Below are 27,680 nucleotides of genomic sequence, written 5' to 3'. Positions count from 1 at the left end.
CGACCCAGCAACGACCAGTGTGATAACCAATCATCAGCAGTTCTCTGATCGCCGGAGGAGGAACTCCCCTAGTTCAAGTGGACTCGTCTCTCACCAAAGCAGAAGCGTCTTCTCGTTGCCAAGGAAACCAGCAGCAGCGCACGCATCCTAGGAAGAGGCCCCGCCCACACTCCACCCACTCGACTCAGACCTCTTGAAGGATCACATTTCTATACAGACGTACTACTCTGTATAAATAGGTATTTAAATTACATAATTCTACACACATGAACATATTCGAGAGATATCTTCACACCGATAGGTTCGTCGGATAGGATTATTTCAATGATAAAGTGTCGAATGTAAGATTAATGTATTGAACTCCTATAATTTACAGTGGTTTGTAAGTGTGTCTTCTTATTGATAGTTTAATAATTAACTACAATTCATATTCATTTGTCTTGTAAATGAGAGGCAAGTGATCTACTTACTGTTAAGTATTCATTGACCCAAGGGGGCTAATAGATAATTTCTAAGTTTCCCATGTCTAATGTAGATGAAATCGAACGCTTAGCTACTCTCTGAACTTCAACTGACCAAATAAGTTTCACCAAACCCTTTCAAGGCTCCAACTACAACCTTTATACCTTTCCATTCTAAAGGAGGTGTATGTGCTACTGCAACACCCATACACCTATAGCTCGACTCACGGATCTTGAATCTTCACTTTATGATGTCATCTGGCTCAAAATATCTCTACCAACTATGACTATTTTTCTTTGTTTCCTATAGTGTTCTCCCAACTCTACCAACTATTTGGAACTCATAACTATTTCACTTCTTGCCACGAGTCGTTGGTATCCACACATCCACTGAGAGTGGCTTGGTTCTGCAAAGGATGACTCAGGTGGAGCTGAGGCATTCTTTTTCCTAACTTAATGATCTGGAACAAATAATTATACACCCTACACGTGTTCCAGATTGACACGATCAACTTACTAACATTCTTGATCTTTGTTTTACCTCTAACCCCTCACATAATTCGTACTTAATTTCTGCCCCCTTAGGGTCTTCTGATCACAATCTTATTTCTATTAAATCAAACTGAGCATGACCACCTCCCCAACCCCCCTCTTAAACGCTAACAATGGCACTATCGGAGGGTGAACTGGCAATCCTTGCGAGAATTTTTCTCCAACTTTCCTTGGGATGAATATTACTTTTCCACTAGGGATGCCTCGGTATGTGCTGACAGCATTGCTGGGGTTATACAAGGTGGTATGAGCACATTTATCCCATCTTCTACCAAAACTTTCACTTCACAATCATGGTTTGATCGATCCTGTTCTCTTGCATGTAGGGAGAGAGATAGGGCGTATCAAGTTATGAAACTATCTCCTTCTCCTCTTACCTACTCCTCTTTCATTACTTCTAGGAATTGTTGTAAGGCTTCTTCGTAGGGCCAAGTGGAATTTTATAAAAAGAAGGACCATTGACTTTGCTAACTCTTCCTCTAGTAAATCCTTCTGGTCCTTATTCTTCTCTAACTCCACCTTTGACAATTCCAACTCTCCCCCTCCTACTCCTGCTCCTGAAGCTATGCACTTTCCTATACTGTAATCTCCACTCGTAGGGTTGCTGCTGTGATATCCAATCTGGATGTGAGTAAGGCACATGGATCAGACAGAATACCCCCCTTGTGAACTGAGGGAGTGCTGAAATTCTAGCCCCTGTACTTGCTTGCCTCAAAACCCAAACTTTTCCTTCTTCTTGGAATCATGTCTCGATTCAGCCCATCCCAAAGAAGGGTGACCATTCTAAACCATCAACATCTCCAAAACATTTGATAGGGTATGACACAAGTCTTTGCTTTCTAAACTTCCCTCTTATAGTTTCTCTCCTCCACGTTATTCTCTAATTTCTAGCTTCCTTGAGAACCGATCCATGGCACTTGTCAAGAAATCAATCACTCGCTCTTCTCTACCAATAGTGGTGTTCCACAGGGTTCTGTTCTTTCACCTACTTTTTTCCTTCTTTTTATCAATGATTTACTTCACAAGAAATTCTATCCATTCTTACGCTGTGGATTCTACTCTTCACTTTTCTCATATTTCCCTTCCCCCTAATTTTCAAATTAGATGTTTCTAAAGCTGATAAGCATTTCATCTATCAAAACAGATCTGTGCAACATTTCTGAATGGGGAGGTAGAAATCTGGTTCAATTCAAGTTATAAAACACATTATTTATTTACAAATTACACTTTCCAAAAATAGCTGATCTCCCACCAATCACATTTCAGGATGCAATCACTCTGCCAAATTCTAAAATACCCTGTAGATATGCTAGGCCTCACCATTTTCTCTAATATGTCATGGAAGCCACACAACCACAACATTCCTAAAGCTGTCTCCCAAAAGCTGAGAATGCTATGCAGATACCGTGGCTACTTCACTCCTGAGCAGTTGTTTCAAGTTAATAAGGGATTCCTTCATCCTAAGTTGGAGTACTGCTCTCATATCTGGGGTGGCTCTTCTTCTGCCCACGTGTTAGATCGGGTGGAATCAAAGGCATTTCGTTTTATTAACTCTCCTCCTTTAGTCGATAATCTCTTTTCGCTGCAATGTTGCTTCACTCTCTCTCTCTCTTTAACAGGTATTTTAACGGGCAATGTTCAGTGGCTTTGGCATCCTGTGTACCGCTGGCAAGGCCGTGGGCTCGTAAAAGTCGTCTTGCCTGCGGTGTCCACAGTTTCTGTGTGGATGTAGGTCACACTAGAATAACCTGTTATACTGTAGTACATCCTTCTTTCCTCACACAGCCAAAACTGTGGAATGCTCTGCCTTCTGTGTTTCCATACTCATACAATGTCTCACTTCAAAAAGCTGGTTTACCAGCATCTTTGCAGTGTAGAGTAAAATAGTATTTTCCTCTTCTATTTTTAATTTCTTTTTAATTACTCTTTTTGCCCCTAGGCCCTGATGTGGGTCAGTGACCTGTGCCCGGGTGGGCTATTCCCCGTAAAAAAAAAAAAAATAAATTAAATAAAAAAATAAAAAAAATTAAGTGATAAACATAGTAATTGGGGAACGCTCACAAAAATACACAGATTTGCAGAAAAAGGGACTTTTGAGACACTAATTTGCTAGGTTAGAATATACAGTACTGATAACATTTGACTGTACAGAATAAAGTATTTATTCCAACATGAGTCTGATAATGTAAAACTAGACTGAACAACAAAGAAATGAGTTTTATGGTTGGAACATACCCATCTCGCCCATACAAACCAAAGTTGGCTGGTGGGGTGATGAAGTCAGGCTAGCTCTGCCCACCTGTGTGCGAGTAGACACCGTAATCTCTACACTTTGGTTCTTGCCCTGCAGCACAGATGATACAAGCAGACCACTGTTTTTCCATTTCTGCAGATAATAACATTTTAAATACTCTGATGGTAATACTTTATTAACCCTCTCGTGGTCTTCTGTACGCTAAGCTCTCCCATGCTGGCGTGACCCCTCCCGCCTAGTCATTTCTCACACTGAGAGCACCCCTCCCATAAGCAGAAATGCTGGAACAGTGGACCAGCCCTATCAATTACCTAAATTCCTCCCATGAGCCTCGTTGGCTGGCAGATGCATCTCTAAGGGTGCAATTTGGGTCTGGATCACTCTAACCAATGTTTACCAACATGAAAAAACCGTTCCTGTTACCAATGCAACCTGTGTCGAAAGACAAAGGGGGCGAGATTGTAAACAACGCAATTGCGTAAAAAGACCACGAGGGGTTGAAATTTCCAACCATGGCATGGAGTACCAGATGGTTAACTGATTTAAATCTGGAAAAAAATTAAATATGATAAGTCAGCAAAATAATCAATATCACTTGGGATTCAACATCTATTATTGAGGTTTATCACAAGGTATAGAACATGGGCATACATTTTCCTTCTGTACATGTGTTAATATTTTAACTCAAACAATTTGCAATGGATTTTAACCAAACTTTGAGCAGAATACAAAGATATTGTATGGCAAAATCTTAGAATATTTCAATAATCATAATTTTTTGTCACAAACATTCAGAAGTACTGTATGGTCTTTGGGACTTTACTGTGGAAAGATAGTGGGCTTACCTGCCTTAAGTAAAAGGAAGTGAACAATAACAAAATGTACCAATATTTTATTCAGAATTGAATACAAGAGAAAACAACATACTCACAAAACTTACTGTACAACATACACATGAAACAAAATTAAATATATAAATTTCCACCAAAAAAAAAGAATACAAGAATCTAACCAATAAAGGAAACCAAGACTCAAAATTTCAATTTAATGTTTTTTTTTTTTTGGCAAACTGGTTAGCAGTATTCTCTCCAATGCAAAAACCTTCCATAATCATATTCATCACCCTGCACATAGAGGGGATCTCTATAAGAATTAGAAATATTAGGACAAAATATTTATGTCATTAATAACAAAGATGTGAGTGCATCAACTATATGCAATTAACATGTCAAGTAGTGCAAAGTGTTTGCCTAATATATACATTCGGTAGAGTTTTAAGTAATTTCCATTTGTAAACCTGCACATTAATGTTTACGGTGGATGACAAATCCAAATTCAAACTGGTGAAAGAATGAAGCCATAATACTTGAGAAATTGGGGCCTAAACGCGAGGATTTTTTTCTTTTTCAGTACTATTTCAATTTCAGTGATGCTACAACATATCAGTGACAGTTTTCTAAGTTATCAGCAACAGATACAATACTGTAGCCTCAGGAACTGGGTACTATCCTACAATAAACAAACATGCCAAATAAAGAAGGATTTGATGTACACAGCAGCACCATCTTCTCTTTATAAATATTAATCAAATGGTCTCCTAACACTCATCTTTACATACAAACTTATCCTCCTATTTCAGTTACATATAAGTGATTTTCAATTTCCTGAAGTTGGAGTTATTTAAAACAACTGATGCCTTAACATTTAAGTAGAAAAAGCTATGATAAATTCTGTTGATAAATCTAGCTCTGTCACCTCACTGTCCTTATGTCTTGGCAATAGCTCATACTGGTACCTAACATATATTTTCATTCTTCACTTCCTATCTGAATACCTCACAATTGCAAGATGATTATAATCGTTTACTGTCTTTACAGAATGAATGTTGCAAATTCGTGAAATCACAATATCATGGTACAGAATGATGAAATCACCTATTGAATGACCCTAAAGTTTCTTTAAGATTCTCTCTCTACCAATGCTTGAAAGAAAATCCTTGATATTCACACACCATCTCACAGACTTAATAACTCAAGAGGCATATGGTTTATAATTGATTTGTTCAGCAGTCGAGGAAGTTAGCAGCCATAAGCAGCTCTAGAGCAATTTCAGGTGCAATGGGGAACTCAGGAATCTCCGTAGAGCTGTTAGTGTACCGAACCTTATAGGTGAAATACATGCACACTTTTTGAAGTACATGTGATCTGGAAAAAATAAATGAATATGAAAATGATGAATTGGTCCTAAACTCATATTTTAAATGGAGTTTGGCCTGGGTTATTCTCAGTGTGCAAACAGGAAAATATAGTGTGTTTAAACCCTTGAAATAATATTTGAATTAAAAATTATGGTAAAAGCTTAGGTGTTACCATACAAAAATTGATACCTCACCGAGTCATGTGTCACATCAGCAGTACAGTAGTCTGTTATTTGCTTGGTTACAATTTTGACTCCAGGAACAACCCAATTTTCAATGTTAGTCATTCACAGCTCACTCTTATAGAGGGAGGGAATCATCCAGTCCAGTCTTGGTTATTAAATGGTATAGGTATTATCAAAAATCCATACATTCCATTTATGTGATTTCTTCATATGGATATCATAGTACAGTACATGGTATAAAATTCTGGCTGATGACCATGTACAGTACCTTTTAGTATTACCCCTGCACATACCTTATGCAGGTACTACTGCCTGGGAAGATATTGGAAGCATAACGTGTTGTCTAATGGTAGACCCTGCTGCCATATGACATCAAAAAAATTGTGACCAAGTCACAGGTTGCTGATCTGACTTTGCCTCATTTACACACAATTGCAGGGTCTCAATTATTTCTCTTACTACTGACAACACAACATACATACTGTATATTGTTTCTCACTTTTGATCTTTTTTTTTATGGCTCTTTATTTATTTTTTTATAATTTTCATGAATTTTTATTAGTATTACAGTATTAAGTTTCTTTTATTGTAAATGTTATTTATTTCATTAACTTTTATTAATTTTAATAGTATTAATACCCTATTATTATTATTACAGTACATTAATATTATTATTATCATCATCATTTTATTATATTTTCACCCCCAGGCCTTGATGTGGGTCATTATAAAATTACTTGTGCCCGGGTGGTCTAATGCCGCCACCGCCACCAAAAATAAAAACATATGGTTTTGTTGAGGGCAAATGCAGTCCAGTGGAATTATAGATCTATACATAACATTCTGATGCAGTGAGATACAGTATGCCATCCATGTTGGTTGTTTGATGGTCTAAAGACATCAAAGAATGAAAGCACATAGAGAAACAGAATTTTTGTAGATACTGTATAATGTACTGCACCAAAGTGCATCACAATACTGTACAGTGGAGTCTTGATAATTTGCAGGTTAGATAACAGAAGAGATCGTCAATTATCAAACTGAAATTATAATTCAACCAATTTAATGAAAATAATTAGTTAGGTTCCAGAGGCCAAAAAATATCCATAAAGTTCCAAAACTACTTTAATAAACACTAAATACAAATCATACATAAAAAATACAGTAACACAGATAGCGCACAAAAAGTCGTTCTATACATCACAAACAGCTCCTTCCCTTTTCATAATACTACTGTATAATCCTCTGGGCAACACCATTACACAAATATGGAGACAGGCAGGTGCCAGAGCTGACCAGCCGTTTGCCTATGATGTAAAACCACCAGGAATTTAATGACTTAATAACTCTTCTAAGATTGAGTGTGGGATTTTTTTCGGGAAAATATTACTTTACAAAATGTTTGATTAACCCGGTACCATATGAATCTAAATAATATGGGAATTATGGTGAAATGGCATAATGTTGTAATAAGGAGGTTGGAGGGGCAGCCAAGCGCTTGGGAATGGGGGAGGAAGCTCAGTCCACCACTTAATCACCCTGCTTCCCACAAACAATTTACCTTCCATTTTTTTTTCTCACACACACACACAATAACTAATTAATTTATTTACTTAAAAACTGGAGGCTTACCCCCTCCTCCACCCCATCTTATGTTGTCACTCAAATTAGGAAATTTATACTTTACTTTGACAATTAAGTGTTACTTCTTATAATCAACAGTTGAAATACAATGGTAATCTATTACTGTATACGTTTATTTATATAAACTAATTTACCAGAATTAAAGTAACTGGTGAGAAATAGTTAACTCGTCTCAACCCAGTGACACATCTGATGGCTACATCTGCTCAGAAGATTAATTATTTATTACAGTAATAAACCAACACAAATATTTATATTTTTATACATATGAATCATGGATTATAAAAATTATTGAGAGAAATCCATGATCTACCCCTGACAACAAGCCTAATTTACATTAAATTCAAACAGAAACCCACCACCCAAATATCTGAATGAGCTTTAGGGTTCCGTGAGGCAAGTCACTACGAGGTTTTATTTACTATTTCATACTATTACGTGGAATTATACAAAAAATTTTCACCGTTTTCTTGTACTATATTTTCTGTTTTTCTAAGGAATATTTATATTATATTTTCTTTCTTTTTTTCCGAGCCAAATGAGAGCAAATTAAGACTGCGGAAACCAGCACTTGGCTGGGAATTGTGAATATTTTACCATATACAGCATTAAAATTATGTGTAATAATAAAAGTATCTGAATTTTTATTTCACAAATTATCGCAACTCCACTGTACCAGATTTAGATCTCTATTCTCATTGGACTCCCACTGTCTGCCAATGAACATAGGTCCTCACAGTGGCAGATCACAACTGGGCTATTTGGTGACTTCACTTATAAAAGATTTACAAAACTATGGATGTGCCCCTAAGAAAACATACCAATACAATCAAGTCTTTGATGTTACAAACTCTCTGTGCTTGATATAGGCGTCAATTTGGTTACGCAGAGTTCAAGTTACAATTTAGAATCAATACAGTATTTTTTTATGAAAATACTCAGTATTGTAATATTAATATATGAGTTGACTGCCTTAGCTGGATAGACTGAATGGTGAGAACCATCTGCATTCTCCCATGCTGAGAAGAAAATGCACTAGGTCTAAATACAGGATATTACTCTCAGAAAAGAATTTCGATTTTAAACTTGGGCAAAGACTATCACCACTAAAGTACAGTAATTGGTGTGTACTACTGAAGTATGGCAGCACCTACTTCTAAACTCCCTTCCAGGGCCTTTTTCATAGGAACAAGACGTACTTCATCAAGCTTGTTCAAGACTACTTATATCGTTCTCTTTAACTGCTCAAGATTCACTACCATACATTACATTTCAGCTTGCTCAAGTCTACTTATGTCATCTTCTTTAAATGCCCATATTTTACTGCCATACATTATTACACTTCTCACACCATCTGTATACATTCTTCTTTTCATTCAAAGGAAAGGTTCTCCTGCCACCAATAAAGGCAGCAGTTCCCTGAACTTTCTCAAGATACTTGTGACTCTTGCAACCGAGCAGGCTTAATCACCCCCACCAGCACTGATCAACCCAGGTAACAGAACATCAACACAGTCCAGGGACATATCCCTTATGTTAAGTTTCTTCAATCTTGCTCTGGACACATGGTTATCTGCACATGCAGAACACTTAAAGTAAGCAACATCCTGCAGTCGGCCATCTACTCCACTGTACCTCTTGTGTACCCACATTCCACACTCATCCATTTTTTAGTTGCTTCTACCACCTTTCTTGCATGAAGCCCAGGCCATTTTCCATTTTCCCCATGGGTCCTTCACCCACTCCACTAGCCAATACTGTACCTACTTAGGTTTTTGCCACATTCACTCTCAGGTCCTTTAACACTATTCAATTTCTTAAATTTAGTCCACTACCCTTCAATTCTGTGCTATCTGTTATCAGCACTAAGTCATCAGCATACAACAACTCCCAAGGCAGGCCAGCCCTCTAGTCCCATGATGCTGCTTCTAACATCATGATAAATAGAAGTGGGCACAATACAGTCCCCTGATGGACTCCTACTTTTACCTCAAATTGTTAATTTTCTTTACCATTTACTCTAACAGAGATTTTTAAGCTCTCAAATAATGAGTGCAGAATTTAATGTACAGGTGTACCCTGATAACCAACGCATATAGGGATTGAGAAAAGTCATTGGTTAGTGAATCAACGGATATCAAAGCAAATAATCCCATAAGAACATAACAAATTCAGGGGGTTAGGGACCAGCGACTCTCGATATAACTTTGTCGTGCACACTGTCAATCAAGAAAATAAAGCAAGCATAATAAACCTTAAATAAGGAATGTGGATGGTAGAGATGGTCTAGGGTGACAAGTTCATGTCTCTACCAATCTTTGCTGGTCCATCACCACTCTTATTATGCCTTATCATATCATGCTGCCCCTAAGAAGGGGAACTATCATTGTGGCATTTAAGTATGATTGAGTAACACACCAAGTCGGATATAATGAAAAATTCAAGTCTCTACTAATCTTTGCTGGTCCATCACCACTCTTATTATACCTTATCATAACCCATCAGGCTGCCCATAAGAGGGGGCAGCACAATAGGAATTATCACTAGGGTGTTTAGGCATGATTGCATAACACACGGTCATAAATAACGAAAAAAAAATCACAGTTAGAGACACACAGTAAGTGTAAAGAAGAGCAAAGATGGCAGTAGTGAGTCAAAGGCAGCACGCAGAGCCCTCTCGTGGTAAGAATTCACACCACGCCACTGCCCACCATATTCAATACAGCTCTGCCGCTCCTCTCAGATCATCGGATCTCCGGGGTATCAACAAAACTTGCGGGTTATTTCCCCAATACCTGTATGTAATCGTTGGTTATACGAAACGGCGGTTATTGGGGGTGTTGGTTTTCGGGGTATACAGTACCTGTATTATTTAAGTGCATACTAAATAATTAAAAAAAAATTGTTATTTAAAATTACCTTTACATATTTATCATGTATATAGCATCATGTCTAGTGCTATTACTAATACCTAATGATACCCTCTTTTGCTCATAGGTAAGAAATAGCATGTCACAAACATTTCTCAATTAGAACCATGTTATACTGACCTCTTATAACACTACATTTTCCAGGAAAGCATCTAGAGTGCTATACTGTATGCTTAAAGTTTGCAAAGGCCAAATTCACCAGTGCCTTAATTCTTCAGGAACACATCTGTTGACATTTGCGAGGAATGACTAGTTATTGAAATCTTCCCAGAACCCCTCTCTTTCTTCTTCACTCTTCTCACTTCACAGTACATAACTATCACCCACATGTAATCCCAAAACAACACCAATACAGTACTATTCTTCACATTCACGCTTCATTGCCCTTGCTTGTCCCCAGCTCACCTCTCCTTCGCCCTTTAGTGTTGTACAAAACTTCATAAATCCAAACATCCAAAGACTCCTTCCACTCATCACAGTTCCATTAACTGTCTCTTTATCACTCCCAATACATTCATGAATATCCAAACATCCAACTTGCATTGAAATTAATAAAGTAACAATAAAATTCCTAGAATTGTGTTAAAATAGATAAAAAAAAAGTATTATGTAAAAGCTTTTGTTTAACCAAGTGTAAAGTGCACACACACTTCGGTACTTACGGTATCTCCCTAAAGTTGACTTCATTTGTTTCATTTTCAGCAAATTGGCCAGGTCCAGAGAGCATAGCCTTGATGGTTCCTGAGGTGAGTGCATGGTCTCTCTTGACAATGAATTCATGGCCATCAGAAGATATTAACTTGACGTACATGGCGTCGGGACCCTCACAACCTCCATATACACGCTCCTCATCTTTGTTTTCGTCCCCCATCTTCCAAAATTACCTTGTCAAAAATCAATCAATTAATATAGCACAATTTTTTTTTTTTTTTTTTTTTAATTTAAAAGCTCACAGAAGTTAGTGGTACACAGTATAAGAATGGGCAATATTATTAATATTCATTACTCCACAACTAAATTTCACTTGATATATATTGGATTATTTCGGAGACAAGGACCAACAACGCTCATGGAATAAAAAAAATTTAATACTCTGTATTAAAATACTTGTATTGTAATTCAATAAAAAAATAAGGGATTAGGGGTTGCAGGCCCAAAAAATTCACCAAACAAAGCTTAACCACTTGTGTATGGGGTCTCCTCTCTGCTGAATAAAACTGTCTGGTGATAGCTAAATAGAATGTTAAGAAACCAAGAAATGTAGTTTTCTGGTACAACATGGAGAAAATAAAGAGAACTGTGCAAAAATTAAGAAAATTGCAAATGAAAAGAAGAAAATACCCCAATCTTTTCTGTGGATGAAGAGAAATGCTATCTGTCTTGGAACTACTACTATGGCATTGCAACAAGTGGCCATGATAGCTTCCTCGTAAGTTATTACTCTCCACATAATGGTAGTGCAGCAACAATGTCTGGAAAGTACAATGGTGCTCAAAAGAAATTATCTGGTATGCTTGAGAGACCAATCACTTACATTCCCTTTTTACCTCATGGCTCTAAGTTAGTGATTGAGCTTAGCTGCAATGCAAGTGAACTAATGACACATATGTATGATGTACTGGAATCTTGCTATGTATTTTTTAGCAGTAGCTCCAGTCGTTCTGCAGCTCTTAAGGAAAATTTGGCACAAATTGAAGGTGCATTTCAATTAAAAAATCCTTTCAAAGACAAGATGGAGTACCAGGCCAGAGTCAGTGGATGCCTTTTGGAAATCTTATGAAGAAATATGTGAAGTACATTGAAAATACTTCAGTCAATAAGGAGTAGTGATGAGGCTCAGAAGCATTTGCTGGAAACTGCACTCAACTGTGCAAAAAATATTGATGTTGATGGAGAAGAGGAGTTCAAGAGAGTTCTCCGTCAAAGGAAACAGCCAAAAAAAAATTTGACGATGATCCAAACTCTAGTGTTCAGTATAATATATTGTAAGGAAATGAATGCAGTTTTAGATACGATGATTTCTGTGCTGACTTCAAAATGTGAAAATCTGAAATCTTCATTCAAATATTTTGCGAATGTTCTTGATCTTAATGTTGCAGACTATGACTCGGAAGGCTTTATTGAAGTCATTAAAGTCTGTCAGAAACCAATCCATCTGAAATACCCGACACTAAATCATTCCAAGTTGAATTAGAAGTGTTCAACATTAATTTTTCTCAATATGTGGAGCAGCATCCTCATGTAAAAAAAAAACAAAAAAAACATTCGCTCAATTGCAGAATGTGCACTGAGTGCTCATAGAAAGCAGCATTTATTTCCTCATGTGCCAAAAGTTTTCAGGCTATTCTTGACAGTACCACCTTCAGTATGTAAAAGTGAAAGGTCTTTTAGCAGGGTTAAGCTTTTGAAAACATCCATGTGAAACAGAACCTCACAAAAACGGTTGCATAATCTTATACTCATAGCTTGTGAAAATGACATAATTGATCAGATAGATCTTCAAAAGATTGCAGTTAATTGGAAGCTTAAGAAAACTAGGAGAATTAAAATTTAAGTTTAATTTCTTATGAATGGGTTAATGCTGTTAATTTTATCCAAGCTCCCCCCCGACTTACGACCACCCGCACTTACGACCTGCCTCAGTCCGTAACGACCTTCCGCACATACGACCGCCGCAGTCGGTACCAATTTTTTTTTTAAATGACTCGCGCATTTTCTATACCAAAACGTTTCCGTCCGGTACGAGAGCATCGCGTGGCTTGGGTCGTCGCGTGGCTACAGCACCCACGCAGTAGAGAGTTTAGTTGGTGTTTGGCTGTCGTTGTATCCGCAACTGATCGCGCTGTGTACTGACATTACTTTCGTATTTAATTGACTTTAGAATGACTGGAAAGCGTACAAGTGAGAGTGCTGGTAGTGCTCAAAAGAAAAGGAGACAGTCAATTTCTTATGAGACAAAAATGAAGATAATAATGCAGTATGAAAATGGAAAAACTGTAGCAACAATTTCACGCAACCTAGGCTTCTCACATTCGACCATATCTACCATTTTGAAGGACAAGGAAAGTATTCGCGAGGTAGTGAAAGGATCAGCACCTATAAAGGGAACTATAATTTCAAAGAAAAGACAAGGTCCTATTCACGATATGGAAAAATTATTGGTGATATGGATAGAAGACCAGATACAAAAGCGTGTACCCTTAAGCCTTCTAATCCTAAAGGCTAAGGCAAGAAGCCTTTTCGAAAGCCTGAAGGAGCAGGCAGGAGATGAGTGCGAGTAAACCTTCACAGCAAGTCAAGGGTGGTTTAACAGATTTAAGAACCGCTACAGTTTACATAATGTTAAGGTGAGTGGAGAGGCAGCTAGTGCTGATGTTGTTGCTGCCGAAGCTTTTAAGGAGGAGCTAGATCGTGTCATCGTGGAAGGAAATTATTTGGCTGAGCAAATATTCAATGTGGATGAAACTGGATTATTATGGAAGCGCATGCCTGAACAGACATACATCCACAAAGAGGCAAAAACAATGCCAGGATTCAAGGCATTCAAGAACCGAATTATGGGGGGGAATGTAGCTGGTTTCAAGATAAAGCCCTTCATGATCTATCATTCAGAGAACCCCGGGGCTTTTAAACATGTCAGTAAGCACACACTGCCAGTGTTTTATCACAGTAACAAGAAAGCCTGGATGACCCTAGTACTGTTTGAGGATTGGTTCATGAATTGTTTCATTCCTTGAGCCAAGGGGTATTGTCTGCAACAAGGGATTGCATTCAAGATTTTGTAAATTTTGGATAATGCTCCAGGACACCCACCACACCTGGACGACATGCACCCTGATGTTAAGGTAGTCTACATTCCACCTAACACTACCTCTGTCATCCAACCCATGGATCAAGGTGCTTTGCAGCTTTTAAAGCTAATTATTTATGTACAACCTTCGCTCGGGCTGTTGCTGCTACTGAAGGTGAGAAAACGCTCAGATAGTTTTGGAAGGACTACAACATTTTGACATGTACAAAGAACATTATTGGAGCATGGGATGAGATTACAGAACAGTGCATGAATGGAATATGGAAGAAAGTCCTTAAAAGATATGTGAACAGTTTCAGAGGATTTAATGAAAATTAAGTAATTTCGGAGATTAGTAACAAGATAGTGGAGTTGGATAAACAGCTTGAGTTAGAAATTGATAATGAAGATGTTGAACATTTGGTTGAAAGTGTAGCAGAAGAGCTAAGTAAAGAGGATTTTATCGAACTGGAAGCACAGGAAAATGCAGAGGAAGAAAAGAGTCTAAATGTAAAAGAAAAACCTGCACCTCCCAAAAATTTTCAGCGAAGCAAATGGCAGAGGCATTTGCTACAATTAATAAGGGGATGCAAACGTTTGATGGAATGGATCAAAATGTTGAGAGTTTTGCCAAAGTTGACAGAATGGTCCAAGATGCACTTGCTTGCTACAGGGGGATTTATAATGAAAAGAAAAAGCAAACTGTGCAGTCTAAATTGGAAATCTATTTTAAGAAGTCCCCCATTGCTGCTTCCTCACACCCAACCAGTGCTGCCTCTTCACTCCCTAAAGATGATCCAATACCTTCAACCAGCAAGTTTCCCTTGTACATAAACCTGTCTGAAGAAAGCTACATTGATGACCCACCCAGCCCTGTCTCCTCCTCTGCTTCATCCAACTAATATAGTCTCCATGTATACCTGTAAATATAAAATTATGGGGGCCCCGTGTGCATTCAGCTGACTACATTAAAGGTAAGTGCACAGTAAAACTGTATCCATTCTTCATTATTGATTACTTTTACTGTACTGTATTTCATTTTAGATTTTATATGTATTATTTTTTGCATTTCCGACTTACGACCTGGATTTGGGTCCCTAATCCCGTCGTAAGTCGGGGAGGAACTGTATTTGAGTAAAGATTTTACTTTATCCATTAAATTTCCATGCTAATGTTTAATAATTATACATTCAATAATGAAAATTTTGTAGTTCGCTTGGTCATTTTTCTTTTAACCCTCATTAGTTGGTCAAATTTGATAGGGCGAGTGGTACATTGCTAAAAAAAAAACCAATTACCCCCCTCCCAATGACAACCACTTCGGGCCATCCCTGTCCACGCTTTACTAGGATAGGTAGGTTAAGTAGGTTTTGTTAATTCATCTTATCTATGATAAATCATAATATAATATACTGTAGTAAAAACATTCACTTGAAGTACTCCTGTGTATGAAAAGATTGATAACAATGCTGCTGGGAAACCACTGCATTTACATGTTGCCAAACTAATAAGAGTACTACAGTATGAAAGAATAACTCATTATCAATGTCTACACAAAAGTTTTGCAAGTTGCCAGAGCTAATGTTGTTTCTTAATGAGTACGAAAAGGGTTCAGCCAGAAAGAATAACCACACCCTGCAAAATAGTGTATTTAGAAAATGCTGCAGCTTCTGAGAATGGGGCATGGGAGGGGGGGGTACTACTAAGAGCAGAGACGTTACCGAGAACTAATTCTGGCTTGAATGTCATGTACACTAATACTGACACTATCCTTGATAAGAGAGAAGAGTTTGGAACACTACTGAAGGTACATCAACCAGCTATTGTAGAAGTTGTCGAACTGTTGTACAAGAACAGGAGAATCGACCCAGAGGAATGCGAGTTCAGTAATGCTGAATTTTACTCATTTACGAACCTTTCTCAAGAAACTTGCAAGAGGGGTGTGGTTATCTATGCTAGGCAAGACCTTAGAGCCAGCCAGGCGAGGGTACAGGGAGAGAGTGTTTTTGAAGAGTCCAAGTGGTGCAAAATTAAACTAAAGGGAGGGGACTTACTTACTGTCGGGTGTATCTACAGATCCCCAAACTGTGGCCCACTAAATCAAAGGAAATTAAGAGCCTTAATAGACAACGAGGCGATGCTCAACCCTAGCCACCTCCTTATCATGGGGGACTTTAACTATGGCTACATCGACTGTAGAAACGAGTTCATCCCAAATGACTTGAATAACTCTGATACTCATTTTGTAGAAACTCCGAGAGATACTTTTCTGTTCCAACACGTTAGAGACCCGACACATTACAGAGGGGAGCAAACACCCAAGCCACTAGACCTCATCATAACAAACAAGAAGGGTATGGTGGCCAAACTGGAACACCTTGCCCCAGTTGGCACCAGTCACCATATAGTGTTGTCATTTAGATTTAACTGCTACCTAGTTCAAGATAAGGCCAGGCCAAGGTGCAAATATTACAAGGGAAATTACAAAGGGGTGAGGGGTTTCCACTGGCCTGACTCATTAAGGCACAAGAATGAAGACACTACACTGACTATCATAACTAGTAAAGTGACCCATTTGATCGATAAATATATAACCAAGACCAAACGCAGTGCCTCTAGGAATAAGAGGGGATCCCTACACATAACCATGGGCGGTCGAGAAAGTTAAGAAGAAAACCCAGAAATTCAAGACATGGGTTGGGTCAAACGATGAGCAGGACAGGATGATGTATGCAAGAGCCAGAAACAAAGCAAAGATAGTGTAGAATGGCTGAAAAAGAGTTCCAGAGGCTGGTTGCAAGCGAGGTCAAGTCAAACCCAAAGGCGTTTTACCGCTATGCAAAGTCGAAATTAAAAACGCGAGTAGAAGTATCAGACCTGAGGCTTGAAGATGGTAGTTATGCAGATTCTGACCAGGATAAAGCTGAGGCATTGAACAGCTTCTTTTCCTCGGTGTTCACAAGAGAGGATGCGATTAACCTTCCTGCGTTTGAGGAGAGACAGTTCAACACAGCACTGACCCACATTGTGTTCACAGAAGAGGGCATCAAAAATAAACTGTCAAAGCTAAAGGTCCGTAAGAGTCCCAGCCCTGACATGGTGCATCCTAGAGTGCTAAAAGAGTTGTGCAACGAGCTTGCCAAGCCCCTGAAGATCCTGCTTTGTAAATGCCTGGATGAACAAAAGGTCCCCAGTGAATGGAAAGTGGCTTATGCAAGTCCTATCTTCAAGAAGGGCGATCGTCACTCCACGAACAACTATAGACCGGTGAGCCTGACCAGCATAATATGTAAAGTACTTGAGAGTATTATCAGAGATGTCGCGTGGAACATCTACTAAGAAACAACTTTGTAAAGGATTGCCAACACGGTTTTATGCCGGGGCGCTCCTGCTTAACGCAATTGCTCAAGGTATTGGATATTTGGACCCATATTATGGAAAGGGTGGTAATATCGACAATATATACCTAGATTTTGCCAAGGCTCTCGACAGTGTACCCCACAAAAGGCTGAAAATCAAACTGAAACGGTACGGAATTTGGGGAAATGTCCTAGCATGGATAGAAGACTTTCTACAGTGTGTGGTGATTAATGGCACGAAATCATCATCCGTACCTGTCACAAGTGGGGTACCACAGGTATTGGGCTCGTTGTTTGTTTGTTTGTTTCATAAATGACATGACTGACGTTGTACACTCCTCCATACAAATGTTTGCCGATGACGCCAAGTTATTTCGGGAAATCAAGAACCAAGCAGACTGTGAAGAGCTCCAGAAGAATCTCTGAGAGCTTCAAGAATGGTCGAAGAAATGGCTGCCGAGATTCAATGTCACAAAGTGTAAGAGGATGCACCTGGGGCGTACCAACGGTGAGGAGGCATTTCATATGTCCCAACGGGATGAAGAAACTGCACTATTTGAGACTGAATGTGAGAAGGACCTAGGTGTGTATGTTGACAATGAGCTGAAGTTCTCGGACCATTTTGAAGAAGGTAAATCAGGCAAATAAATTATTGGGTCTTATAAGAAGGTCGTTCAGATATCTAGACAGTCAGTCCCTCGTAACAATCTTCATGAGTGAAGTGCTTCCCCATCTGGAGTACTGTCACCTCGTCTGGTCCCCGAGACATGCTAGGGACTGTCAGTTGGTTGAAAATGTTCAAAGGAGGGCCACCAGACTGGTGCCTGCACTTCGGCACCTCAGCTACCATGAGAGATTGGAGCGCCTGAACTTGCCTAGCTTATACTACAGACGGGCAAGGGGCGACCTAATTGAGGTGTATAAGCATCTCAAGGGGCACTACCCAGTCGAGTGTCCTTACTTGGAGCTGGAGGACGCTCACCCCACAAGGGGTCACAGCTCAAGATTGAAGAAGCCGCAAGTCCAAAAAACTGTGAGGGCAAACTTTTTCAGAGTGAGAGTTGTGAACTCTTGGAACAATCTACCAGAAAGTGTTGTGACGGCACCAAGTGTGAGCTCTTTCAAGACTGGAGCAGGTTCAGGTATATTCAGGAGCCGGTGCATGCCCAGTACTTGCCAACAGTGCATAACAGAGACGTGACCGATCGCCCCGCCCAAGTGGCTAACGAGCCGAGCAGTGGTGAAGAGGATAAAAGTAAGTAAGTGAAGTAAAGTGGCGTGGCTGCAGCCAGAAGGGGTCGAGAAGAAGAGGAAGACTGAGGCCTACTTGGGTTCAGACCATGAAGGAGGCAGAGAACAGATGGGATGAAATCTCTGAGAGCCCATGATTGCACAAGTTGAAATAATTATGTGGAGGCCCTTTGCACCCCAAAGCATTGGAGGCAGTAACAGGCATGAAAGAGAATAGAATTAATGTCTATAAAACATTCAGACACTTCCAGCTTATGTAAATAAATGACTGAAGTACAATAAACAAGATGGTGTCCTTCTTGGGTAGTGGTATAAAACGTCTTTATTTACAAGAAAAACTAGGGGGGGAAAACAGAATACAAAAAGTGCTATTCCTCCACCCCATTTGCTTTACTCTTATAATAAGACTTAAGTTTTATTCTATTGATATTTTTGTTAGACACCTGGTTAACCCAGACCCTTGTCCATAACATACCAGTAAAGATCCATAAATACATTAAGGAATCTGGGAAATATTGTGGTGCTGCAAGTTATAAAAATTTTCAAGGGAAAATTTGTTACAGAGTGGATATAGGCACAGCAGCCGTACGCCCAAAATCACACTGGATATAGGTATGGTACCACAGATTGTGTTAGTAATGGTAAAGGTTAGGTTAGGTTTGTCAGAAAAAAGGTCATCTTAGTAACTATCATTGGTAATAATGGAGCAGATGGCAAACAGCAGAAGAAGCTGTTCGATTTCATTCATTTTTTCCACAGATGTTCTTTAATTATAAGCATTCATTTTTAATTTGTTTAGTTCTTCTCTATCTACGATCATAAATCACCTGTATTGGGCAGGGTAAGAAGGATGAGGGATAGTGCAGGATAAAACCCAATGAAAAACTGACCATGACACTAAAATGATTGTCTCTACGTGCTTTGCATGCCAAGAAATTATATACCATATATATTCAGTCGAAAAATCAACCATGTTGACTTATGTTGTTGTCTGCTCACATTCACAAGAAACGTTAAATTACACCATGTCGCTTTGAGAAAGTTGCCTTTATTGGTAACAGATATCAAAGTACTAAGTACTTTCTGTTTAATATGGTGGGGAGTCGGCCCCCCCAGCTAGGAAGTTGGATAAGGCGAGGTAGATTTCTTTGGTTGGTTAGATCAGATTCTATTATGTTCTGTGTATTGTTATATCATTCTTATTACTTACTATCATGATTATCATCCAATGAACATGTGGAAAAAATTAACGAAATTGAACAACGCGTTGTGGTGTTAGCCATCGGCTCCAGGATTACTGTCATTACAGGCAGTGGGTATTTTGCCGTAACCGGCTAAGTTCCTATTAACGTTATTTTAGTGAGTGCGCTGATTGGCTAATCGTTCAATACTGATGAAAAGCGCGAGAACTCTATTTGATCGTGACTGGTGGCATTTGTCATTTATTTTGCAGTGAGTCGATCGTTGTATAGCTGTAAACATATTTCTGTTGTTCATAAAAACTTATCCTTATAAGAGGCAACATTTACTATAACCTAATAGAACTGACCTAACCAACCAAAGAAACCTACCTAACCTTACCTAACTTCCTAGCCGAGGGCAGACCCCCATCATATTAAACAGAAGATACTCAGCCAATCAAAGCGCACTCGCAGCAAAATAGCATTAGTAGGACCTTAGCTGGTCACGGCAAAATATCCACTACGATCATTATATAGTCTGCCGACCAAGCATACGCATTAGGTTGCCGCACCTATAAACATCGACATTTTGCCTACGGCTGCCATACCTATATCCTGTGCCAATTTGTAAAGACTTGTTCATTATTCATGAAAAATAAACTTCATAAAAATGTAAAAGAAAGATTAATGAGCATGAACATAAAGAATCAAATTAAGCCATATTCTTGGTATCAGGTGGGTTCCCTAAGAAATGCAAAGCTGCCTTCAGACACGACCTACAAAATCACAAAAAGAAATGCAGGTCAAACTTCAAGTCTTTGTACAAAAATCAAACCATGCTTGTTCCCTGTACAAAAAGATTTAAGGTCGATTCTCTATTGATAATGGTAAATAACAGAATATGCAAAAGATTGAATTATTACAATTCACCTTCCGTCTTCACATTCCAGAAACTCATAAGCTCCACTTAAAATTATTAAAGGTTTTCATGTACGTTAGGAAACTTGATTATCTGTGCAATGAATTCTCCTATAACCTTCCCATTACTATGTAGGTTATTATGCAGCAACGTCAACCGATACACATGCATATCTAAATCCATACTGCAATTAAGGCAAAATAATATTCCCAACTGTAAAACCGGTAGTGTTCAATGCAAGGGTTACATTCAAAGGAAATAATATTAAACTTACTACACAGTACGGCGGCCACTGCTAGATGTAAACAGCTCCTGCTTCGAGCTCCCAGTGTTGCCAGGGATGTAAGTTTAAACCTCGCTAGACAGGCCTCGATAACCTGCTAGATTGGAAAAAAAAAGATAACTATTTCTTGCATTCGACATGACGTAAGTATAATCAATAATTGCACAAAAATGTTTGAAAATCACGCTTTTCCATTTCTTTATTACTATAGCCATGGCAAGAAAATATTTAGATTAAAAGAATATTCTGAATATACTGGTACAGGTGCACAGAATACTCACCTCTTGCAAAAAACAGCAACTCTGGGAATTCATCTTCCTCCTCATTTGGTGTGCTGGTGCAGGGATTTCGTACTCATAATAAGATTTTCCGCTTCGGAATCCTGCCCGGATTGCTAGAGGGTATTAACCATTTTTGTTGTCAAACGATTTCTCAGTTTATTTTTTACTATGTTTAACTGAATGAATGTTCGCTCAACTTCAGGGTTGGAGTGAGGTAGAATGAGGACTGACAGAGCAAGTTCAGCCAGTTTCTGGTACGGATTGCAGTCTGGTGCATCCCGGTACCTGAACACTTCATTCCAGAAAGGAATTGTTTGCTTAACTTCTTTCCACTTCACAAGAGGTATGTCTTTCCACTGAATTATCAATGACACTAATATCTTCTGGGGGGACTTGCAATAGTTCCATTAAAGGTATCAGGGATTCTTTAACTACACGAAGTGCTTTCTCAACTGAAACCAAAGACATTTGCTGAAGATTTATGACATTATTTGGTCGTCTTTGCCGAATTTGCTGTATCAAGATGATAATGAACTTCACGCATCTCTCCCTTAGTGCTTTCTCTTGATCCGTTTGGAAACCTTTTTCTTATTAAAGGTCGACTTCTTTTTCGAAGAGACAACCCAAGCAAGGCTTTGAGTCAAGCGCATTTTCAATGTTCCCTTGAAGGGGGTCAACCTTAGAGGTTCAAAACCAGTCATAACGGTGTCAAAGGGAATTTTTAGCTAAGCATTAAATAATTTTTGCAGCTTAAAGTACATTTGTAAAAAAAATCAGTATGACAAAATTTGGCATTAATAATACTAGGAATCTACCAGTCTTCTTTTAAAAAATGGCTAGAAAAGGGCGAGAAGTTAGATCCCATGTAAATGAGCTAGATCTAGCGAGAAAATGGCTAAAATGGCAACACTGCGAGTTCCTCCACGCACGAATCTGTATGAATGAGGCTTCGAACCTCCGACCTTATGAAACACGAAACCAAATGCGAGTCATTATAACATGACTGTTCCCTTTCTTTCTTTATCAGTAACATGTATAATATTACCACATGCGGACGTTTGATTAAACTGGTTCCTCTATTACCTTTACACGAATTTATTATCTATATAACTCGTATTTTTTTTAAAGAAATCAATTTGCCTGTAGAGCAGTCGGTCAGTTTTCTGTTGTGCACTGGATATACGCGGTCTACTGAATTTTCTTTGACGTGTATACGAGTGATTGTTAAAGTCTGGACTTAAAATCGTTAACAGTTAGTGCTGTCACAACAGTCAATGGTTTTGACAGTTTTCTACACTAATTGATTCTTTTAATTATGACTTCGAGTGGGTTACTAACAGTGACAAATATTGTTGAGTAATGTATGCGACCAGTTGTTTAATTTCTCTTTGCGCTTGTCAATTCTCTTTGTAATGGCCACATACACACGTACAATAAGGGAGATCTTGTGGTGTTATGAGATATTGGTTCACACTCAGGATGGGATGGAGAAAGGAAACTCACAATGTGCTCAGTGTATACATATTGTATTAGATGTACAATGCAGCTTGTTGCTGGGTAGGTAGCATGGTAATAAGCGTTGAGTAGAGAGAGGTGGGTGGTGAGGGTGCCCAAAGTGGGGGCACGCGGCTTGAGGGACGCCTAGGTATAAGGCGGGGATAGGCGTGGGTAGATAGTTGACCCCCGCTCCGTGGGCGGCGCTGGAGGCGTAGGCTGGAGAATTTGAGAAGGTTCGGTGCTTGTATGGGAGGAATCCACTACAATACTCCCCTTCCCCTCCGGGAGCGGCGGGAGCGGGAGCCGCCAGGCTGGTGCGGAGGAGGAGGTGTTACTTGCTGGTGGCACTTCAGATCTGTCTACCTGATCCGGCAGAATCGTATAAATACCCCCAGCAATCAACAATAAAAACATCTATTACCAAACACACTCCTATTTCACACTTCAGAACATTACCCAACAATAGACTAACAGAAGAAGTTAAATTAATCCAAACCCATTACAATGAAATAAACAAGTACAGTATATGGAAAGACATGGCAGTAACTGGTGGCTATATACGACGCAGACAGCACGACAGATAAAATTAAGAGACGCATGTAAGGAAGCAAAAAAAAAAAAATGGAATGATATAATAGTGGCCGACAAGACTAAAGACACAAAAACATTTTGGACTTCCATAAACAAGATGGTGGGGCATAACAAGCAAAAAACACCATACATTAAAGACTGTAGTGGATGATCTCACCATAAGCGTAGCCGCCTTTAGTCGCGGCGGGGTTCAGCCAACCGGGGAGTTTCTCTTACAAGCCTCGTCATCTAGACTCGCAGGGGGGGGGGGAGGCCACCTGTGACGCTTACTTCCGGTCTTGCTTCCGGTGGCCGTGTATATAAGCTCCCAGTCTCGCCGTGGATAAAATCATGGCTCACCGATAGAACGCAGTGGGTCAGCGTAGATGGTGTTAAATCTGAGTGGGGCCGTGTAACCAGTGGGGTTCCCCAGGGGTCAGTACTTGGCCCACTCTTGTTCATAATCTACATAAACGATTTAGATACTGGGATCAGCAGTGACATAAGCAAGTTTGCGGATGACACCAAAATAGGGCGGCAATTTAATTCAGGGCAGGATGCAAATGCATTACAGGAGGATCTAAATAAACTGCAGGGGTGGTCTGAAAAATGGCAAATGAAATTCAACACCAGCAAGTGCAGCATACTTAATATTGGAAGAACAAATACTTATAATGTATACAGCCTTAACAACATCAACCTAGAGAAGTCGACTTGTGAAAGAGACCTAGGGGTACTTGTAAGCCCGGACCTACGGCCTAGAAAACAGTGCGTTAATGTTCGAAATAAGGCAAACAGAGTATTGGGTTTTATATCTAGAAGTGTAAGTAACAAGAGTGCAGAGGTCTTATTGCAACTATATCTTGCGCTAGTTAGGCCGCACCTCGATTATGCGGTTCAGTTCTGGTGCCCCTATTATAGAATGGATATAAATTCACTAGAGTCGGTGCAGCGAAGAATGACAAAAATGATTCCGGGACTTAGAAACCTTCCATATCAGGATAGGTTAAAGAAACTTAACTTGCATTCCCTAGAAAGACGAAGAGTGCGGGGAGATATGATAGAAGTATTTAAGTGGGTGAAAGGAATCAATAAAGGGGATATAGATGAAGTTCTTATAATATCCGAGCAGGATAGGACTCGGAGCAACGGATTCAAGTTGGATAAGTTTAGGTTTAGGAGGGAGATAGGAAGAAACTGGTTCACAAATAGGGTGGTGGACGAGTGGAACAAGCTTAACAACTTTGTAGTAAGTGCGGGAACTCTGGAAAGTTTCAAAAGGAGGCTCGATAGATTCATGGATGATAGAGAGTGGTAGTAACTCTCGACAGGAGCTGCCATGCACAGGCCAACCGGCCTATTGCAGACTCCTTATTTTATGTTCTTATGTAACACGCAACATCTCCTCTAAAGAAGCTCCTACCCAAGCAATCTCTCCAGCACCAGACTGTTCTGTATATAATATATTTATATAAGAAAACCGCCATCGCTGAGTTCCCCTTCTCACCTCCATGCTGTGTGCGATTCAACATCACGAAACCCCACAAGACCATAATGGAACAAAACTCAGAGGAAAATGAACAAGAGTTAGCATTCAAAAGGGAATGGGTAAAAGTTTTTAAAATATCAGATGAGGAAAATGAAGATTTTGATACTGAACACGAAGAAAGGATAGAAGATGAAATGGGAAGACACATAAAATCACCCCAAAGCAATATATAGACTATAACTTACTACCTAATAATCAAATAATAACCATGGGAGAAATGATGCACTGTCTGAGGAAGTTTAAAGAAAAGGCCCCCGGTCTCACTGGTATTACATGAAATATGATCATAAATCTACCGGACAACATCTTAAAAACATTATTGAACATCTATAACGCATGCTTAATAATGGGTTACATTCCAGACAAACTAAAATATGCTAAAATTATATTTATTCCCAAGGATGGCAAGGACAATAAGGAAATATTAAACTACAGGCCAATATCTTTATTAGAAATTACCGGGAAATTACTGGAAGAAATTCTAAATTCAAGACTTATAACCTTTTTAACACAACAGGGGAAAACAAACAATAGACAACATGGATTTATGCCCAATAGAAATACCCTAACTGCAATCGCTACAATAATGGAAATAATGGCAATAGAAAAAAGCAAGGGGAACCAGATCAATATAATTTTAAGGAACGTTTCTAAGGCTTTTGATAAAGTTTGGCATTTGGGCTTAAAATGTAAAATATTAAATTTGGGACTTAACGAACACTTGCTAAGAATATTGTGTGACTATTTAGATGATAGGAGAGCACAAAATCAAATTGGAAACTTTATGAGAACTATGTTTAATCTCGAGAGTGGAGTACCTCAAGGAGGATACCTATCTCCGACACTATATACAATTTATACTTCAGACACACCTCAACCAACCCCCTTTAGCGAATATGTAATGTTTGCTGATGATATCACTCAAATAGTATCATACCCATTAAAATCAACCCAATTTATGGCACGCTACGCGGCAACAGCGATAAAAAACATAAATGGCTGAGAAAAAATGGAAAATCAGGACAAATTAGAACAAATTCAAGATAATACCAATAGCCAAGATCAAAACAAGTCCAGTAATAGTCGACCAGGAACTATACCCAAACACTGAAGGCAGGATGCTTGGACTAAAACTAACAAAAAGAGGATATATAACATACATAAAAGATAAAGAACGACAGGCAAGAATAAGATTATGAAAAATAAAACGTTTTAAGAACCTTAGCATAAATAACAAAAGAAAGATTTATATAGCCCTTGTCAAATCATTTATGGACTACCCACCCATCCCATTGAACACCCTCAGTAAAACGAGCATTAAAAGGTTACAAACAGTACAAAATATATCCCTCAGATTTCTTTATAACATAAAATATACAGACCACATCAATAATGAACAGCTCCACAAGAGAGCAAACTTTCTAGCAATCAATGTAGAAATACACAACAAAGCCGCAAATATTAGGAACAAAGTGACTGAACTCAACACAGAACCTTACCAAAACTGGACAATTAATATAGATAACGAAGAATTCCAAGAACACAGTTGGTTTAAATCAGCCAGAAAGAAAGTAATTGAACCATCTCCTGCCCCAATATACACATAAAACATTAATAGAGAGAATAAAAGATGAGTGACCTACAAGGCCCCATTAAGAGCCTGGCAGGCCTCTCCATACAGTGTACTTTTAGACTAACACAACTAACATTTAACTAACACATTAAAAAAAAAGGGAGACTAAATGTGACTATCCTCCCAGCCACACAAGGACCTGGGAGGGCTTGTGGGGTACGGGTTATTGGTTCACACTCAGGATGGGATGGAGAAAGAAAACTCACAATGTGCTCTCTGTATACATATTGTATTGGATGTACAATGCAGCTTGGTGCTGGGAAGGCAGCATGGTTACAAGCGTTGAGTAGAGAGAGCTGGTTGGTGAGGGTGCCCAGAGGAGGACCAGCTTGTGGGTCGCCATGGTCGCGGGAGCGAGGGCCGCCAGGCAGGAGTGGAGGAGGAGGAGGTGTTGCTTGAATACTGGCTGTAGGTAGAAAGAGAGGTCACCACGAGGTGTGGGTCGCCATGGTCGCCGGCTGGAGCGAGGGCCGCCAGGCAGGAGTGGAGGAGGAGGTGTTACTTGAAGACTGGTTGTAGGTAGAAAGAGGTAGGTCACCACGAGGTCAGGTCTTATATAGCGGGGGTAGGCGTGGCTTAATAGTTGACCTCAGTAGTGTAAGGCGGCGCTGTTTGCTTACCTAGACCACGAGGCATACACTGGGGAATTCGCGGTGTCGGCTACTCAGCGACAAAAGCGTTTGTGGGGGAGGAATCCACTACAGGCTCACTAACTCCATCACAGTAGAAAAAAAACTAAGTAAAAAGTATAATAAGTAGCACTATATAAATAAACCAATACTGTACTAATACAAAGGTCTGACGACCCAAGGGAGCAAAACAGAGATAAGAAACAATAGAACAGATAAAGCGATCTGGTTGAGCCCAGATTCTTTCTACTCCTACTGTATTTCAGTTTCACCACTTTTCTTCAATCCCTAATAATATTCTTTCACCTCATAATTCATGACTCCAAAGCCAAAGATACTTTTTCACGCAGAGGGTGGTAGACCCATTTAAAGGTCTACCATCCCAAACTGTGGAATCAAAAACAGTAATGGGCTTCAAAATAACCCTTGACAAAATTATCAAGAACAATATGGGGGGGAGGGGTCACAGGCCGCTAACTTCCTTCCCTAGGTAAATACACGCAAACGTGGGCTCT

The 27,680-nt window shown here is 39.3% G+C and overlaps 1 protein-coding gene across 1 annotated transcript; it reads right to left on the bottom strand.

The window, feature by feature from the left end:
- Positions 1-4,144: 4,144 nt before the first annotated feature.
- On the bottom strand, positions 4,145-21,103 carry LOC121862356 (elongin-C). Its single transcript, XM_042360586.1, has 3 exons — positions 20,998-21,103; positions 10,886-11,107; positions 4,145-5,471 (listed from the first exon to the last, which is right to left on the bottom strand). The coding sequence occupies exons 2-3, from the start codon at positions 11,092-11,094 to the stop codon at positions 5,330-5,332; spliced, it is 351 nt and encodes a 116-aa protein (XP_042216520.1). The 5' UTR covers positions 11,095-11,107; positions 20,998-21,103; the 3' UTR covers positions 4,145-5,329.
- Between the last annotated feature and the right edge of the window lie 6,577 nt (positions 21,104-27,680).

This window comes from Homarus americanus, unplaced genomic scaffold (genome assembly GCF_018991925.1).
Source record: "Homarus americanus isolate GMGI-L3 unplaced genomic scaffold, GMGI_Hamer_2.0 scaffold31037, whole genome shotgun sequence".
Lineage (NCBI taxonomy): Eukaryota > Metazoa > Arthropoda > Malacostraca > Decapoda > Nephropidae > Homarus > Homarus americanus.
Note: the sequence above shows the minus strand (reverse complement) of the source record. Positions and strands in the feature narration are given on the sequence as shown.

What these genes read in the sequence shown, in the direction of transcription:
- LOC121862356 (XM_042360586.1), bottom strand. Translation starts at nt 11,094, where the DNA reads ATGGGGGACGAAAACAAAGATGAGGAGCGTGTATATGGAGGTTGTGAG. An exon ending in GTCAACTTTAGGGAGATACC is followed by an intron (nt 5,472 to 10,885) that starts GTAAGTACCGAA and finishes TATTTTTTCCAG; the next exon opens with ATCACATGTACTTCAAAAAG.